At 41.7% G+C, this 16,144-nt stretch overlaps 1 protein-coding gene across 1 annotated transcript in view; it reads right to left on the bottom strand.

Moving 5' to 3' along the window:
- Positions 1 to 11,029, bottom strand: part of kif1aa (kinesin family member 1Aa) — a 41,701-nt gene extending 30,672 nt beyond the window's left edge. The window contains exons 1-6 of the mRNA XM_034530183.1: positions 10,694 to 11,029; positions 8,878 to 9,045; positions 2,023 to 2,096; positions 1,298 to 1,480; positions 1,132 to 1,197; positions 785 to 963 (exon numbers count right to left, since the gene is read on the bottom strand). Of these exons, the coding sequence (XP_034386074.1) occupies positions 785 to 963; positions 1,132 to 1,197; positions 1,298 to 1,480; positions 2,023 to 2,096; positions 8,878 to 8,983 (608 nt within the window). The 5' untranslated portion in view covers positions 8,984 to 9,045; positions 10,694 to 11,029. The remainder of the gene's footprint in view (positions 1 to 784; positions 964 to 1,131; positions 1,198 to 1,297; positions 1,481 to 2,022; positions 2,097 to 8,877; positions 9,046 to 10,693) is intronic.
- Positions 11,030 to 16,144: the final 5,115 nt, after the last annotated feature.

The following is a 16,144-nucleotide window of genomic DNA, read 5'->3' on the forward strand; positions in this document are numbered from 1 at the left end:
CTGTGGACACAATGAAGACGCTCTCATCAGCAACAAGGAGCATTAGTCTCTTACTACGGCAGAGCAAATTACCAGTCCTGCTATCTCTACTATAGGTCCCTCAGCAATAGTAATCAGGACTAAATAGATGGAATATAAATGATAAGTTGAACCTCAATGTACATTATAAAGAGCTTTAGCTTTGGACCGTTAGTAATAGCTACATCTCTCATATTCTCTACTTCATCTTCATTCTCTCATCCACTGTTGCTCCTATTTTTGGTAGTTGCAACTTTTTAATCATGCTCATTAAATGTGTTTATGTAACTCTGTAACTCTGTTCATCTGGTCACATGACATCTATTCATCTGTCCATCCGGGGAGAGGGATCCTCCTCTGTTGCTCTCCTGAAGGTTTCTTCCCTTTTTTCCCTGTCAAAGGTTATTTTTGGGGAGTTTTTCCTGATTCGATGTGAGGTCAAAGGTCAGGGATGTTGTATGTGTACAGATTGTAAAGCCCTCTGAGGGGAGTTTGTGATTTATGATTTTGGGCTGTACAAAATAAACTGAATTGAATTGAGTCAGAAATGTCTTAAATGTATTTGTGATTCATGCCTAAAAAGGACAATTCACTTCAATTCAAAAACATATTTTTCCTCACACCTGTAGTGCTGTTTTAGGTGTGAGTTGCAAAGTGCTGAAGATATCGGTCATGTCGCCAATATAATGGGACTATATGTATTCTTAATGTTGAGGTGACCATATACGCTATATTTCAAGGGGGAAGGAATAAACAGATCCGTCACCTGGCCTTGTTGCCGGAGTCCATCAGGTCCTGGATGTCGTTGTAGGAGGTGACAGCCAGCTTAGACAGGTCCTCCACGTAAGGTCCCATCAGAGGATGTTCTCGAACGCGCAGGTTCCCTTTGTTCTTGGGGTTCAGTAAATCCCGCACACGCTCACAGTAGATCTCCATGTAGCTTACCTGTTCAGAATCATTATATTAGCTCAGTGCTCACAGCAAACCTCTATGGAGTTTGTTTCTACATGCCAAGGACTGCAGAGGGAAACGAGCTTGAACAATAAATCTCTTCTGATCGTGTGAGATTAATGATGAACATCATGACAACATGATTGGGAATGTAATGCTCACCTCCACAGAATAAGACATGCTGTTGCCTGCGTTGTCATTGAACTTAGTGAAAAGATCTTCACACAGCTGGAAGGAGAAAATGATGACCGTTACTTCCACAATTTAAACTCATCTCTCCTTTGAATGCATCATCAGCACTGGTCCAGTAATCACAGTCAGGCTGTACCAGAGGGATGATCCCTTGTTGGTCCTTGACATCCTGTTTCCCCATCATGGTGTAGGACTTGCCAGAGCCCGTCTGGCCGTAAGCAAAGATGCAGACGTTGTATCCCTCGAAGGCGTGCAGCAACATTTCCTCTCCGATGTCTTTGTACACTTGCACCTGAGAGGCATAATTGATGTCCTCTGGCTGCGGACAGAGATCAATAATCAGCCACTTAAATGTTCAACTTTCTCATAAATCTGACAAACAATGAAGTTAGGCCTGGGCGATAACTCATTATGACCACTTATCATCTTTCAGTGGAATCGTATCGTGATGAAATCATATATCAAGTCCTTGAATAACAAGCACATACTGACTCAAATGTCAAACTCTGTTAAATCAGAATATCGTGTTAATCTCATCAAAGCTGCATTCATGTAAACAATCAATTAAACCTTTTTTTCTCTCGATATTTTCACTGATTGTTATGTGCAATTTGCACAAAAGTTCTTATTTAAGTGATAAAATACTGAACAAAATTGTATTTAATTCACAGAAATATATCAAGGCTAAATTTACCATGTGGATATTTCATTTATTTATTGAGCTACCATGAAATTTGCTACATGGTTATATGTATAAATATATATATATATTAGATTGTGGCCCTACATAAAGTGATGCACGAGTGTATCTTTGTCGGGTGTCAGTGCCACATTCACGCTGTGGGGTGCAGAGAGAGTTACCGAGGTGTGGGACCAGTAGGAGTAATCAAAGTTGAAGCTCTTGTTGTCTTTGGCCTGCTTGGGGTTGACGATGGCTGAAAGACAAGGAACACGAGTCAGAGGGGGGCGTGAAACCGGATCCGCGCTGTGTCGTGTTGTGAAGGCCCGAGTCAGAGTCAACAGGCACAGGTAGAGAGTGGTTGGGTGTCTGCACGACAGAATTAGATGTTGGGGACAAGAAACCGTGCGGCAGCTTTTGGAAGACGAACACTGAACCCTCCTGGAAACATGCGACTTGATCACAGTGTCGCTGCCACATTGAGGACGGACACTGCAGGCGAATAGGGGAAACATTGAAGCTAATATATCACAAGTTGATTACTTACATGAAGGCAGTTATTTTATTCATCGCAGGTTTTCTGTTTAAAAATGCAAATGACCCAATATCTGATATTAAATGTAATAATGCCAATGTGCATACTCTTCCAGGGCAGAACTCTGAACGTTGGTTCGTGTCCAGTACTGCTGCTGGTGGCTCGTGAGGCTGCAACACTAATTACAAACTGGTTGGATTAAAAAAATAAACTATTTTGCTCTTCAGATCCCTCCGGAAGGACATTCTGAAGTTTCAAGTGAAGGACCGTCTCGCTTCAGGAATAACACACACGAGCATCTTTAAAAGGAGATGAGTAGCAGCACAAAGGAACATGCAGTAGAAGAAAATCCCCATCGACTGTGTTGACATGGCAATAAACGATGGAACTTTATTCTTACTTGCTATTGTTTAGACTAGAAGGACACGTCGGTACCTAAGCAGTGGCCATTTTAGACAGCTCAGACTCGTCAGCTCCTCTTCATCAGGCTCAGGTGGTCTTTGTAGCCTTCAGAAAGATTCTTCCTCAGTGGGTCTCGTAATACTCATTTATTCCAGACTGTCAGGTGATTTTGTATTTGTATGGCAAGTCACAGGTTTGTCTGATGATGAGACAAATACTTTCAACTCCGAAAACATCCTTTTCCCTTCATACATCAATTACTTTAAATTATAATCAATATTATTATAATTGTAATTTTTACATCATGTTCTGGTCAGCGATGACCACCAACCGTCATGATGACACACATCTTTTTCTGGTTAGTTATTATGTTATCCGATCGTATTCTGGAGTTATGAATGTTATGCGTTGTCATGAATCAGACAAAGAAATGCCTGAAATTGAACCAACATAGACTTTTTTTTATATATTAATGATTTATATTTCATAACTTCTTTCTTGTCCAGATGTTTAAATTCTGGAATAATGCATTTGACCTGACAACAGAGCCACAAGAAGGAATAATACTCCCAAATAAACAGTTCTGCAGAGTTCTGCAGAAAAGTGTGATGGGGTGCTGGAGCCCACTGTGTGTTCATTTTATAAATACATCTATACGTTTTCTTCAAAGGCAGCTTTGGACTCAAACATTGAAATGAATACTCCAGCACAAGAACCCTCTATCTGGGGTGGTCTGGTGATGCAGCTATGAGAAGGCTTCCTCCTGCTCCCGGAGCTCCGGGCACCATTTTATCCGCTAATGCGTGTGGTCGATAATAGAGGAAGCGGCCCGGGCTCGGTCCTCTCAAGTCAGTGTACGCACGCTTATTTCCTTTCTACACTGCTACTGTGTTTCCAGCCGTGATATATGGGCCAGTGTGGCGGACGTGGGTTTCCGGTGTCAGGCCCGTGACAAAGAGACGAGGCCTGGTTTGAACACGTTCCCTTGAAGACTTATTCGAGTTCAGCGTTCGCAACCATCATGAAATCAATGAGGTCTGCTGCTAAACGCAGCCACGGAATCCATTTCATTCATTAGCGAGAAATGATTTCCAAACTGCTCATTTCCTCTGCCACAAATGGTCCTCATGACATCACCAGATATACCAGTTAGACCAAAATATCTGCTTACAACTGGAGGGACAGCCAACATTAATCAAGCAATGGCCGTCACTCCCTCCACCCATCATTACATGTGTGTTTCAGTGATGTTGTCGAGTTCACCCTCACGTATTCTGGAAGTAGGCTTTGGCCGTGCAGTTGTTTAAATGGAACAATAAAAACGTCTCCTTCAATAAAACAGTACTTAACAGAGTGATGCAGCTGAAACACTGAAGGTCTGGGCGAGTCACACAATATCTTGTATCTAGAATTAGGGGCCAGTCTTGTTGCAGTTTACTTCCATGCATGTACAAGATGTCATCACTTTATCATGTTATCCTGTCATATGTGGCATATCAATTCTTCAGCTAAGAGGTTTGGTGCTACTTGGTTCATCGTTGAGTCCAAGTGGGCGTTTCTGAAGTTATTCTCTCCAGGTGTTGGTGAGAAACACCACTTTGATTGGGCCATGATTTCACTGCATATACTGCAGCACGAAACAAACATCCTCCCCTCATTGATGAAAAATGGACGTTGAAAAGCCTCCGTAGACATATTCATCTATACAGCCAATACAGCCTGACAATCAATGCAGGTCCCAGAAGGTCTCAAGCTGCAAAGAAACACATTGGATTTCCTGGTAAACCACGTTGACCTCGTTCGAGGAAGAGTGGATTCTATAACAGAAGAAAACCATCAAATAAACCCAGTTAAGAAGGAGACATGGATTACTTTACCAAACCTCGAAATTAAAAACCAAAAGGAAGATCTGATTCGACCCAGAAGCAGAGCCCCTGTACTCCGACGTCCTCTCTCTGCTGACTCATCCCTGATTGTGGTATGGTTCGCCCCTTCAGCATAGCCGATAAGGTCATGACTTTAGTGTTCCAGTGAGACATATGGCTGGCCTGCCTCTTTTAATTGCACTTGGTAGCTTTGGTGACGTTCTCAGCGGTCACTCCTTGCGTGTCTCCACCGGAGGCCACTTTAAGCAGCAGAGCACGTCTCCCGTCTTCATCACGCTCCCCTGTTCTACCCGTCTTCTCTTTTTATGATGGAAAGGCTTTTTAAATCACGAGGAGTTGAGTTTAGAGACGACGCCGGGTCTGGGTGGCATGTCATGGGTAGGGACACAAATAATTAGTCGAGATACAACAGCAAGTCATTCCTCTTTTGGCGCTGTCCTCACAGACAGGAGGTCAGGAGTCTATGCACGTATCCACAGCGTGTCCACTGTATCAGCGTCATACTGACTCCTCCTCCTGGGTTCAGGCCTACTCTACTGCTTTTCATGCATATTTGTTCTCTCTCTTTCAAAGATGTGATTTGTGCGCTGGGAAATAAGTAGCAACCATTCCTAAAAGCTATAACAGCTTCCCAAAATCTGATTTGAATGCCTAAAATATGATCCATCCAAAAGATTCATCCACCACCATTAGACCACTTTAAACAAATGGAAACATGCTCTATTATTTGAGACTCCTCCGCAATCAAGTGTCTGTTCTAAAGAGACTTAATAACTATTATCCAGTCATTGATTCAGAGCTGTTTTGTCAATAATTGTTAGCTGTCCATTTATTAGAAGTTCTTTTGTTCCACCATTGTGGGGCTTTAGTTCATGGCTGCAACACACTTTTATTGTTATTATCAAATAATCTGCCAATGATTTCTTTGACTGATCATTCATTTGGTTTGTAACATGTCACAATCCACATTGACATGTTGAAACTTGTCGTACAAAACCCCAAAATATTCATTTTATTATAATAGAAGATTAAAATGTTTAAATCTGGAACCTGATTTTATTGGGGGGATATGTTTTGCTTTAAAATGTCTTTAATTATTCTATGATCAACATTGTTTTGTACATGACAATGCAACAACAATACATATCTCTCCATGTTCTAACATCACAGTGTCTGCAGACATTTTTGGGGAATTTGAAAATTAATAATAATGTTATATTTTGATGTATCCCTAATTGAAAAAAGTGTGCAAATAATTTTCCCCAGGTGTGATGTTTAGTATATTTGTATCTATCTTAGTTTATGTCATGTGTATCTCCAACAAATGCTCACTAAATATGTAGAAGAAAGACAATTTAGCCCAAGACTTAAAATATACACAAATTAGGGCATATAGTAGGGCATATACATGTGCAATGAGAAGTAATACACATATATATACATATATATATATATATATATATATATATATATATATATATATATATATATATATATATATATATACAGAGTTGTAAAAGGTGTATAAACTAGCAGTATTTTATAAAACAACACCACTGCTCATCTGGATCCCACATGTCTGCTCTGGTTTATTTTCAGTAGTTATACAGCACATTTTCAGCATCCTATTATTCCATGTTTGTCTTCTTAATTGTGACTGAGGGATGCTGGTCAGACTGTCATGGGTGAACTGCCCCAATCAATAGACGAGGAAATGTGTCTGTGTCAGCAGGTCCGAGGGGATGTGAACCCACTGACTGGAGGAGAGCCACGTAGATGCTACTATTTCCAGCAACAGCAGCACGGGCTGTTTGTAGTATGTTGCCTGATGCTTTATGTTGGACTTTATGAAGCCTCAGGCACAAATTGAGAGGCCACTATGCTACATTTAGCATTACGGAGCCGTGAACTTTATGCTAAAGAGGTACTCAACATTTAAAAAACAATATGAATCCACTCAGTTTTCCCCAAAATAATACATTAAATCTGTGTTTCTACATTCAAACACCGCAACATACGTTTGCAAGAGTTCTTATGGATAGCTATACACAGATATCCTGCGTCAACTTTGCTGCAACATAGATGTTCGTCTCTCCGCCAACAGTCCTCTGAAGAGAGGCCCACTTTTCCTCCAGGTCTGTGCCCTGCATCTTAATTAAGGCCAGCGTGGGAGGGAAGGATCTCTCAAACAACAAGATTACTGCCATTCTCCTGCTTTGTGGGAACTGGGGTATTGACCCACTCATGAGTGTCAGAGAGCACAAAGCAGAGAGGCGCACACATAGAAAAGAAACCCACTCCTTCTTCTTCTGCCTTTGCTCTGCCCAGACTATACAGAAAAGACAAGGGGGCATTTATACCCTGCCTCTGTACCCCCTCCAGACACCAATGGGCTGTTCCCTGACATCAGCCTGCTCACACCCTCCGGTCCACATCCAGAGCCAGTGACTCGGTTTGGAAGAGAACAATCTGCTCTGCTGAAAGGCGTGCAGTCTCAATGAGAGACTCGTTGTTCTCTAGGTCATTGTTGGGGGCTTCCTTATGTGTCAACATGTCAGAGCAATGGTGCTTTTACATCAAACTAAGTGATGTGTATTGTTGTGAAGCCCACGAGCTCACTGAAAACTGGATGCAGGTCCGGAGGAAATCTTTGGAACATTCTTGTGGTACTTATATTAGATATCAGAACTATTTCTGATTTAACTGTCATTTATATATAATAATAATACTTATTAAAACAGAAACGCCAGAAGCCCAATCTGTCCCATCTTTTTATGAAAGAGTAATCTATGCTACATGTTTACCAATGCCTGCTGTGTACCGTAGAATGAGCCACAGTAAGTTTGTACTGCAAAGCGACTACGTTGGGTTCTCTCAGGAGGTCTTAAAACCTCTTAAAACACATTTTAAGAATAGGTTAGTGACTAAGCAAACACCATACTGATTATCATGGTAACATGCTTCATTAAAAACAACAGACCCACTTTGTGTGATTAGAAACATTCTAATTCACAGATTAAGTCAAACAGGACTTTTTCTTCAAGGGCATTTCAGTGGGATCCACACTGCAAATACACCTAGGTTTACACTGCAGTGGGCGACACTGCTGACGGCCAAACACTCATCCACTTCTGGAAGAAGGAGCTCTGTGCCAAGGCAACACAATGTAGTCACCTCATGCTGTGAAATCCTGGTGGGACTTCATATAAACCAATATTTTGAGAATTTAAGTCATGAAATGCAACAAATCGCACAGTTAAAACAAGTCGGCCCAAAAAAGCCACCCAGCCTGTTGTCTAGTCACCCATGACGTGGTGAGGGAGGGGGGGGGTGGCTAAATTAGGACAAACGGTAAATATTTCAGGAAGCCTCATCCATTATTGACAAATGGCTTTACCTTCCTAAGCAGACTACATATCGAGTATCTTTCCAGTCTCCTCACTCTGCACCGGATAACCCAAGGAATGTGGTGAGCTCTAAACTACATACTTAATGTTCATACGGGGTATTTAATGTTGACAGAATAAAGTATTTTCTTTTAAAAACTTATCTGCTATTATACGTTGTATTAGGGGCAGATTTGAATGGAAAGATTAATCTTGAAAATGTTGAATGAGAAGCCATTTTTAAACGTGGCTTAATCTGGCCACATAAACACATAACAGGCTTTGCCCTAAATAAATATTGGGTCAAATATGCCGGAGATTACGTCACCTCAACATGATGCTCAATAGACTTCCTGACGTGGTGATAAGATGAATGGGTCAGCTCCATATTGCATCATATCATATCCATGTTGTAGTGTTGAGAGTGGGAAAACTGGAACCCGCAGTTCATCAGCTCTATTCTTCTTATGAAACCAAAGCTGATTCTAAATACATTTCCGGCTCATATCGCATGTCTTGGAACAGGCCTGCTTGTTCACAGGAGATTTGTACAGTCACTCCTGGTAATATACAATCTGTTTATCTTTTCAGTAAACCCCTCGCGCAGGGGGTTCAGAGGTCAAGGTCAGCAAGTGCTCTGAAAAGCCTGAACCTGCACCTTCTGTGAAAAAAAAGGGAATTGGCCAGCTCAAAGCTTACATCCAGCTGGGTGATTGAGCCAACGACACTGCGTCAAGTAATAGTCCATGCAACCTCTATTTAATTATAAACGCAAGACAATACAAACGAGAACACATTGTGAAGGTGAATCTCCTGGAGAGTACTTACTGGTGGTGTTTCCAGTCATCTGAATGATGCACTTGCTATCTTTTCCAATCTCCCTTGAGTTGAAGGGGCGGACACGCACCGCCACCTTCACAGAGGCCCCTGCCATGATGCTGTCTTCCTAGCACCTTGGGGTGCCTTCTTTAGTGCCCAGGTGTGGGGCCCACAGGTCTGGAGAAGGGAGCAGAAAGTGAATCAAAATCAATTCCTGTGCAAATGACATGCTGCAACAGACATATGCCACCTTTTTTGGCATGAAACCGAGGGCTATTGTTATGAAAAATGTTTTACATTTGTGTTATAAGTCGTAAGAACAGAACATGAGACCTTATGGTTGACGTGACGAGCACAATTGAAGAGGGCAGGGTTGTGTGGCTGTAACATGAAAAGACCACGCCTGGTCAGCTACAGCCAGGGCAGATGGATAATAAAGCTAGCAGTAACAAAAGAAGTGCAGCAGCAGCTAAATGTCAGGCTGTTTCTCTGGATGACAATGACTCCGAAACCAGCCACAAATCCAGCATCTGGCTCTATTCAGCAGTTCGGCCTCATAAACAACTCGTCCCCTAAAAGACGAATTATGAACATCGCCGGGGGAGTTTAGCGTGTGGTGTCATCATAAGTGTATCAGGAGCAACCATGACATCTGTGACGATCAAATTACAATCACTTAATGTGTTCATCAATACGCTTTATTGATGAGCAAAATGATACAAGTAGCATTCACTGTCCCAACTGTGAATATTATGAAGCTATCGTAATCTATAGCTATCATTATATAGTATTCATCAATAAAAGAAAATTAACTTAGCTTTAACTTAATTCATGCCCCAGATTTGGGATGATGTTGGATGTTGTACCAATATTCAGAGTATACCTCCATATGCCTTGTGACTCAGACGGCCGTCATCATAATTGAGTGCTGTAAATTTGCTGTGTCACCCCGCTTCCTTCCTGGTACACCCTCCACAGCTGTCCCCGAAACAGATTCACTTGTGAGACATAATAGGAAAACAGTATTTGGGCTTCTAAAAGGTACAACCGCACTGTATACTGAAGACTAATTGGGATTGATACAAAATAAATAAAAAGAATATCAAATATTCCACATCAAATTCAATATTGTGTTCATGTCTGACATGAAGGGAAGAAGATCCACATGTTTGAAGCATGTCTTATCTTCACAGACTAGGATGTGTTCAAAAACAATATTTAAAGTTCTGATGATTTAACATCTCATAATCTTCTCATCCAGATGCTCAGACCAATCAGCTGATGATGCAGCTCAGCTGGGCGGCCACCATCTTCCTCCACAAAGGCTCCTGGAATAAAGGCCGCCGGTGTGTAGCGAGCACGGCGACAGGAAGCATGACAGTGAAGCCCCACACACGAGGCCACCGCCGGCTCCGGACTCACACGGTGCTGGCCTCAAACGGAGAATTCACTTTCTTCATAAATACTTCTTGCGTCATTTCGAGAGCTTCGGTTATAAGCGAGCATCACCTATGAGCAGCAGCCGACGGCAGGGTGCCTTCCTCCCAATGACAGGGCGTTTATTCCCGTGCTCCTGCTCACAGACATTATGAACATTGCATTTGACATTAAAAGCTGTACACCATCACGGTGGCGGTGTGTTGCGGAGCGGCTTTGATGTCACGCCGCCTCCACATAGCTATCTTTCCGACATTGACAGCCTCCTCAATGGCCGCACCCTACGCGCGTCTCTCCCCAGGAGATTCAGCACTCAGTAAATAAAGGCTGTCTCGTTACAGGCGGAATAAAACAATACAACAATACAATAAAAAAGGGTCCACCTCACCTCCGCAGTGGCGTCGTGCTCCCGTGTCGAGGCGGCGGTTGGTGCTCGTCTGTTTTAATAGCCCGCTCCGGAGCTCCTTCCACCTCCTCTGGTTCCTCCAGGTCTGGCACTGCCCCTCGCTAACAGCCTCCGCTCCCCATGAACACGGGAAGGGCTGAGTGTACCGACCCACCTCCTCCCTCTCTCTCTCTCTCTCTCCGCCCTGTCTTGTCTTGCCAGTGGGGAGGAAAGGGAAGGTGACACCCGTCGGGTCGTTCGTCCGCTTCTTCGCACTCCAAAGCGGTCAAAATGGCCCTATTGTCTGCCTGCCGCTGGTGAGGATGCTCGAGCTCCACTGAGCCGGTGACATCACCGCGGAGGGAGGTAACAGCATCAATGCAGTAGTGGGGAGAGAGGGGGGGGGGGGATAGCACCCCTCCTTTAATACCTTTATAATACTTCTTATTTAAAAGTGTAAAACAGGCAGCAGATAGCCGGGACGTAGAAGTTCTTTTTCTAAAGGGGTAAAACTGCGTAGTTTACTTCCAGGGCAGTTGTTGTTAACAGTGGACAATTAGGAGCATGAATAGTGTTTAGTAGGTCAAGTCAGGGACATCCAGCTGAGGGGAGACAAACGGGCTCAAAGCAGGTCTGTGCACCATGGAAACTGCCTGTTAAGTGAAGCTGATCACAGAGTCTGGCCACAGAAACAGGCTTACAGTAGAAATATTATCACGTTTCTTTTACCCCTCTTTCTGAAAGTGCTGGTTGTCTGCGTGGCAGCTTTGCAGGTCAGCCATGTGCCTGCAGCCTCTGCTAACTGCAGCAAAAACTAAAGGTTGATACAATATAGGCCTCTTTTCACAGTAGATCTTTTGATATGTCATCGTATGGAAAGTACAGGTGTTACCACCATTATTTACACCTGCGCTATTACTGTGACATGTCAACATGTGTGTATCTGTGGCCTATAATGTAGAATATCTTATGCAAAAAGGTTGTGATCTAGGTTGTGACTAGATGTATCAGCGTAATTAAAATGAGGGTTAATAAAAAAAAAAGTAGTAAGCTCTTTTTTAGTCAGAGAGAAAAAAGATCCATGTTTGTCGTGCGGCCTGTGTAAATGTCAGACCTATAAAGGGCCGAGTGTAAACAGACGGAGATGAAAAGCAACGCCTGGACAGATGTTGTCGTAGCGAAGCTCTCAGACAGTCATTGAGCCGATTGGAGAGATGAGAGGACCGGTCCTCATTATGCCAACGTGTCCTCGTGCACGTGCGTGAACTAACCCAACAGTAATGAGTGAAGAGGTTCACATCCATGCACTTTCTTCTCACTCCATCTGAAGACAAACACTTCTGCACAGTGGAATAACTTCGTAGTGCAGGATTCTGAACTGCGACGCGTATGTTATAGTACTCCAAAACTTATTCCACTGCACATATTAGTTTCTTGTTCCTTTCTTTGTGCACGTATGAAGATAAAATGCAGAGTCCAATTGCACAAGGAGGTTTAGCAGCAATAAAGGGCAGAGAACAGGAACTCTCTCTGGTAGAAGGATACTTTGGCTGCTCAGGTTTCAGCCTGAGTGAAACACAATGCAATTGTGTTTTGTGACCTTCCTCTTTGCACAGCCCTACCGTTCCTATTGCCTCCTCTCTCTCTCTCTCTCTCTCTCTCTCTCTCTCTCTATATATTTCTCGCTCTCTCTCCATCTCTCTCTCTCTCTTTCTCTCTCTCTCTCTCTTTATCTCTCTCTCTCACTCTCTCTCTCTCTTTCTCTCTCTCTCTCTCTCTCTCTCTCTCTCTCTCCCTCCCCCCTCCCTCTCGGACACATTTGCTTGACGTGCAACATCTCTCTTGGGTCCCCCCTACGCCCCACCCTACTCTCCTCCACTTTTATCTGATGCAATTGCTTTATTTAATTCATCAGCATTAAGATTTCACAGTCTAATCCGTGCACAGAAATATCATACAGTTTTGCAGCCTATAGCCACGGTCGTCCAATACCAAGCAGAGAGTAGAGCTAAAGATGATGGAGACGGATCAATAGATGAGCAGGAAACACAGCAGATAACAAAGGATGATGTCACTGGCATGAATCATGAGGTAACCCGGGTACACTTGTCATCCCTGGTTTTTAAATTGGGCCACGCCGAAGGCTCCGTTTTATATGGGAACGTAAAAAAAGGAAGTGGCCTTTGATTATTTAGAAGTACCAGCGTCCACTACGGGAAGAAGCAGGAGGAGCGATGATATTGTTTCTGCCCAGCCTCCCGGCTCTGTTCTGCCATGTCTAAATGCAGTGGCACAGCAGCCTGAATAATTCATGGGAGAGCGAGCTGTTGCCTTGAGCCGGGTGTGACAGAAGTGTTTTCTTTGATAGACGCTCTTAGCGTGTGTCTATCAAAGACTGTAAAGCAAAATGCACAAACAAGTCCAATTGGATGTGGAAAACCAACAATTGACCATGTATTTCACTGGTTTGCATAAGATTTGCATATTGGATCATCCCAACCCTATCTCAGCTGGCATAAGTCCTCCAGCATCGGTTAAAGGGAGTGTGAGAGGCGTCACTTTATATATATGTATCTATTTCCTCTCAAATCATAGATAAATTACCGTATTTGGAGTGAGATTGCTGAATCTTTTTTCCAGGTCCTATTGACCTAAACTTTTCAAATCCCTCATTCTCATTCAACACAGAATTCCCTTCACAGTCCTCCCATTGGTGTTTATGGGACTCAGCTCCTCGCTATATACCCCCATCAGACCTGTCAGGTCTTCAGGCTCTTTGGTTGAACCCAGGATCAGGTAACGGTGGTTTTAGTTATCTATAAAACATACAACGTACATTTAAAGCTCAAAACCTTACCGTTTTCTCAGGCTGTGAGTGTTAGTGTGTCTGTAAGCAAATTATGTGTGTGTACTTGTACTTGTACTTGTATATATGTACTTCCGACCACTCAAAGCGCTCTTTCATCTTTCACCAATTCATACCCATTCACACACTGATGGGCTACCATGCAATGATGCACCTGTCCATCAGGACCCACTAACATTCATAGAACATTCACACAGCGCAGGCACAGCTACATGTGTGTGAGTCACTGCTCATTTCATTGAAAGCAGCACGGCCTCTGCACAGCCCAACTTCTTGCACAGGTCCCTGAAACGATCTTGTCATTTGTTATTGGGGGGGGGGGGGGATTTCGTATTCTGCTCCCTCAACTCCAGCCCAAATGTTTTTAAACAGACGCTCATGGGCGGCCTCTTGGTCTCCAGGATCCACGTTCACCATTGCTTTGTTAAATACTCTGCGAAAGCAGCCTCTGCACAGGTATACTGACGGACATTTTGTTTTTCTCAGGCTGTGCTGTGGCGTCCTGCAGAGCCAATGTCACAAGTATACAACCCCAGCAACTTGGGGTAAAGTGTCTTGCCAAAGGACACATCGACATAGCTAGCGGAGTCGGGGATCGAACGGCCGATCCTCTGATTGAAAGACGACCCTGCTCTACCACAGGTGCCCCTATGTGTGTGTATGTATGGATATATGTATGTATGTATGTATGTACATGTGTATGTGTGTATGTATATATCTACGTACATACGTGTATGTGTGTACATATGTATGTATGTATGTACGTACATACGTACATACGTGTATGTTTGTATGTACATGTGTATGTATGTATGTATGTACATGTGTATCTATGTATGTACATGTGTATGTATGTATGTACATGTGTATGTATGTATGTATGTACATGTGTATGTATGTATGTATGTACATGTGTATCTATGTATGTACATGTGTATGTATGTTTGTATGTACATGTGTATGTATGTATGTATGTACATGTGTATCTATGTATGTACATGTGTATGTATGTATGTATGTACATGTGTATCTATGTATGTACATGTGTATGTATGTATGTACATGTGTATGTATGTATGTACATGTGTATGTATGTATGTATGTATGTACATGTGTATCTATGTATGTACATGTGTATGTATGTATGTACATGTTTATGTATGTTTGTATGTACATGTGTATGTATGTATGTATGTACATGTGTATCTATGTATGTACATGTGTATGTATGTATGTACATGTGTATGTATGTATGTATGTACATGTGTATCTATGTATGTACATGTGTATGTATGTATGTACATGTGTATGTATGTATGTATGTATGTACATGTGTATCTATGTATGTACATGTGTATGTATGTATGTACATGTGTATGTATGTATGTACATGTGTATCTATGTATGTACATGTGTATGTATGTATGTACATGTGTATGTATCTATGTATGTACATGTGTATCTATGTATGTACATGTGTATGTATGTATGTACATGTGTATGTATGTATGTATGTATGTATGTACATGTGTATGTATGTATCTATGTATGTACATGTGTATCTATGTATGTACATGTGTATGTATGTATGTATGTACATGTGTATGTATGTATGTACATGTGTATGTATGTATGTATGTACATGTGTATGTATGTATGTACATGTGTATGTATGTATGTATGTACATGTGTATGTATGTATGTACATGTGTATGTATGTATCTATGTATGTACATGTGTATGTATGTATGTACATGTGTATGTATGTATCTATGTATGTACATGTGTATCTATGTATGTACATGTGTATGTATGTATGTACATGTGTATGTATGTATCTATGTATGTACATGTGTATCTATGTATGTACATGTGTATGTATCTATGTATGTACATGTGTATGTATGTATGTATGTACATGTGTATGTATGTATGTACATGTGTGTGTATGTATGTACATACATACGTGTATGTGTGTATGTATGTATGTATGTGTATGTATGTATGTATCTATGTATGTACATGTGTATCTATGTATGTACATGTGTATGTATCTATGTATGTACATGTGTATGTATGTATGTATGTACATGTGTGTGTATGTATGTACATACATACGTGTATGTGTGTATGTATGTATGTATGTGTATGTATGTATGTATCTATGTATGTACATGTGTAAGTGTGTATGTATCTATGTATGTACATGTGTATGTATGTATGTATGTATGTATGTATGTACATGTGTATGTATGTATGTACATGTGTATGTATGTATCTATGTATGTACATGTGTATCTATGTATGTACATGTGTATGTATGTATGTACATGTGTATGTATGTATCTATGTATGTACATGTGTATCTATGTATGTACATGTGTATGTATCTATGTATGTACATGTGTATGTATGTATGTACATGTGTGTGTATGTATGTACATGTGTGTGTATGTATGTACATACATACATACGTGTATGTGTGTATGTATGTATGTATGTGTATGTATGTGTGTATCTATGTATGTACATGTGTATGTATGTATGTACATGTGTATGTATGTATGTATGTACATGTGTATGTGTGT

Source organism: Cyclopterus lumpus, chromosome 4 (assembly GCF_009769545.1).
Source record: "Cyclopterus lumpus isolate fCycLum1 chromosome 4, fCycLum1.pri, whole genome shotgun sequence".
Classification (NCBI taxonomy): domain Eukaryota; kingdom Metazoa; phylum Chordata; class Actinopteri; order Perciformes; family Cyclopteridae; genus Cyclopterus; species Cyclopterus lumpus.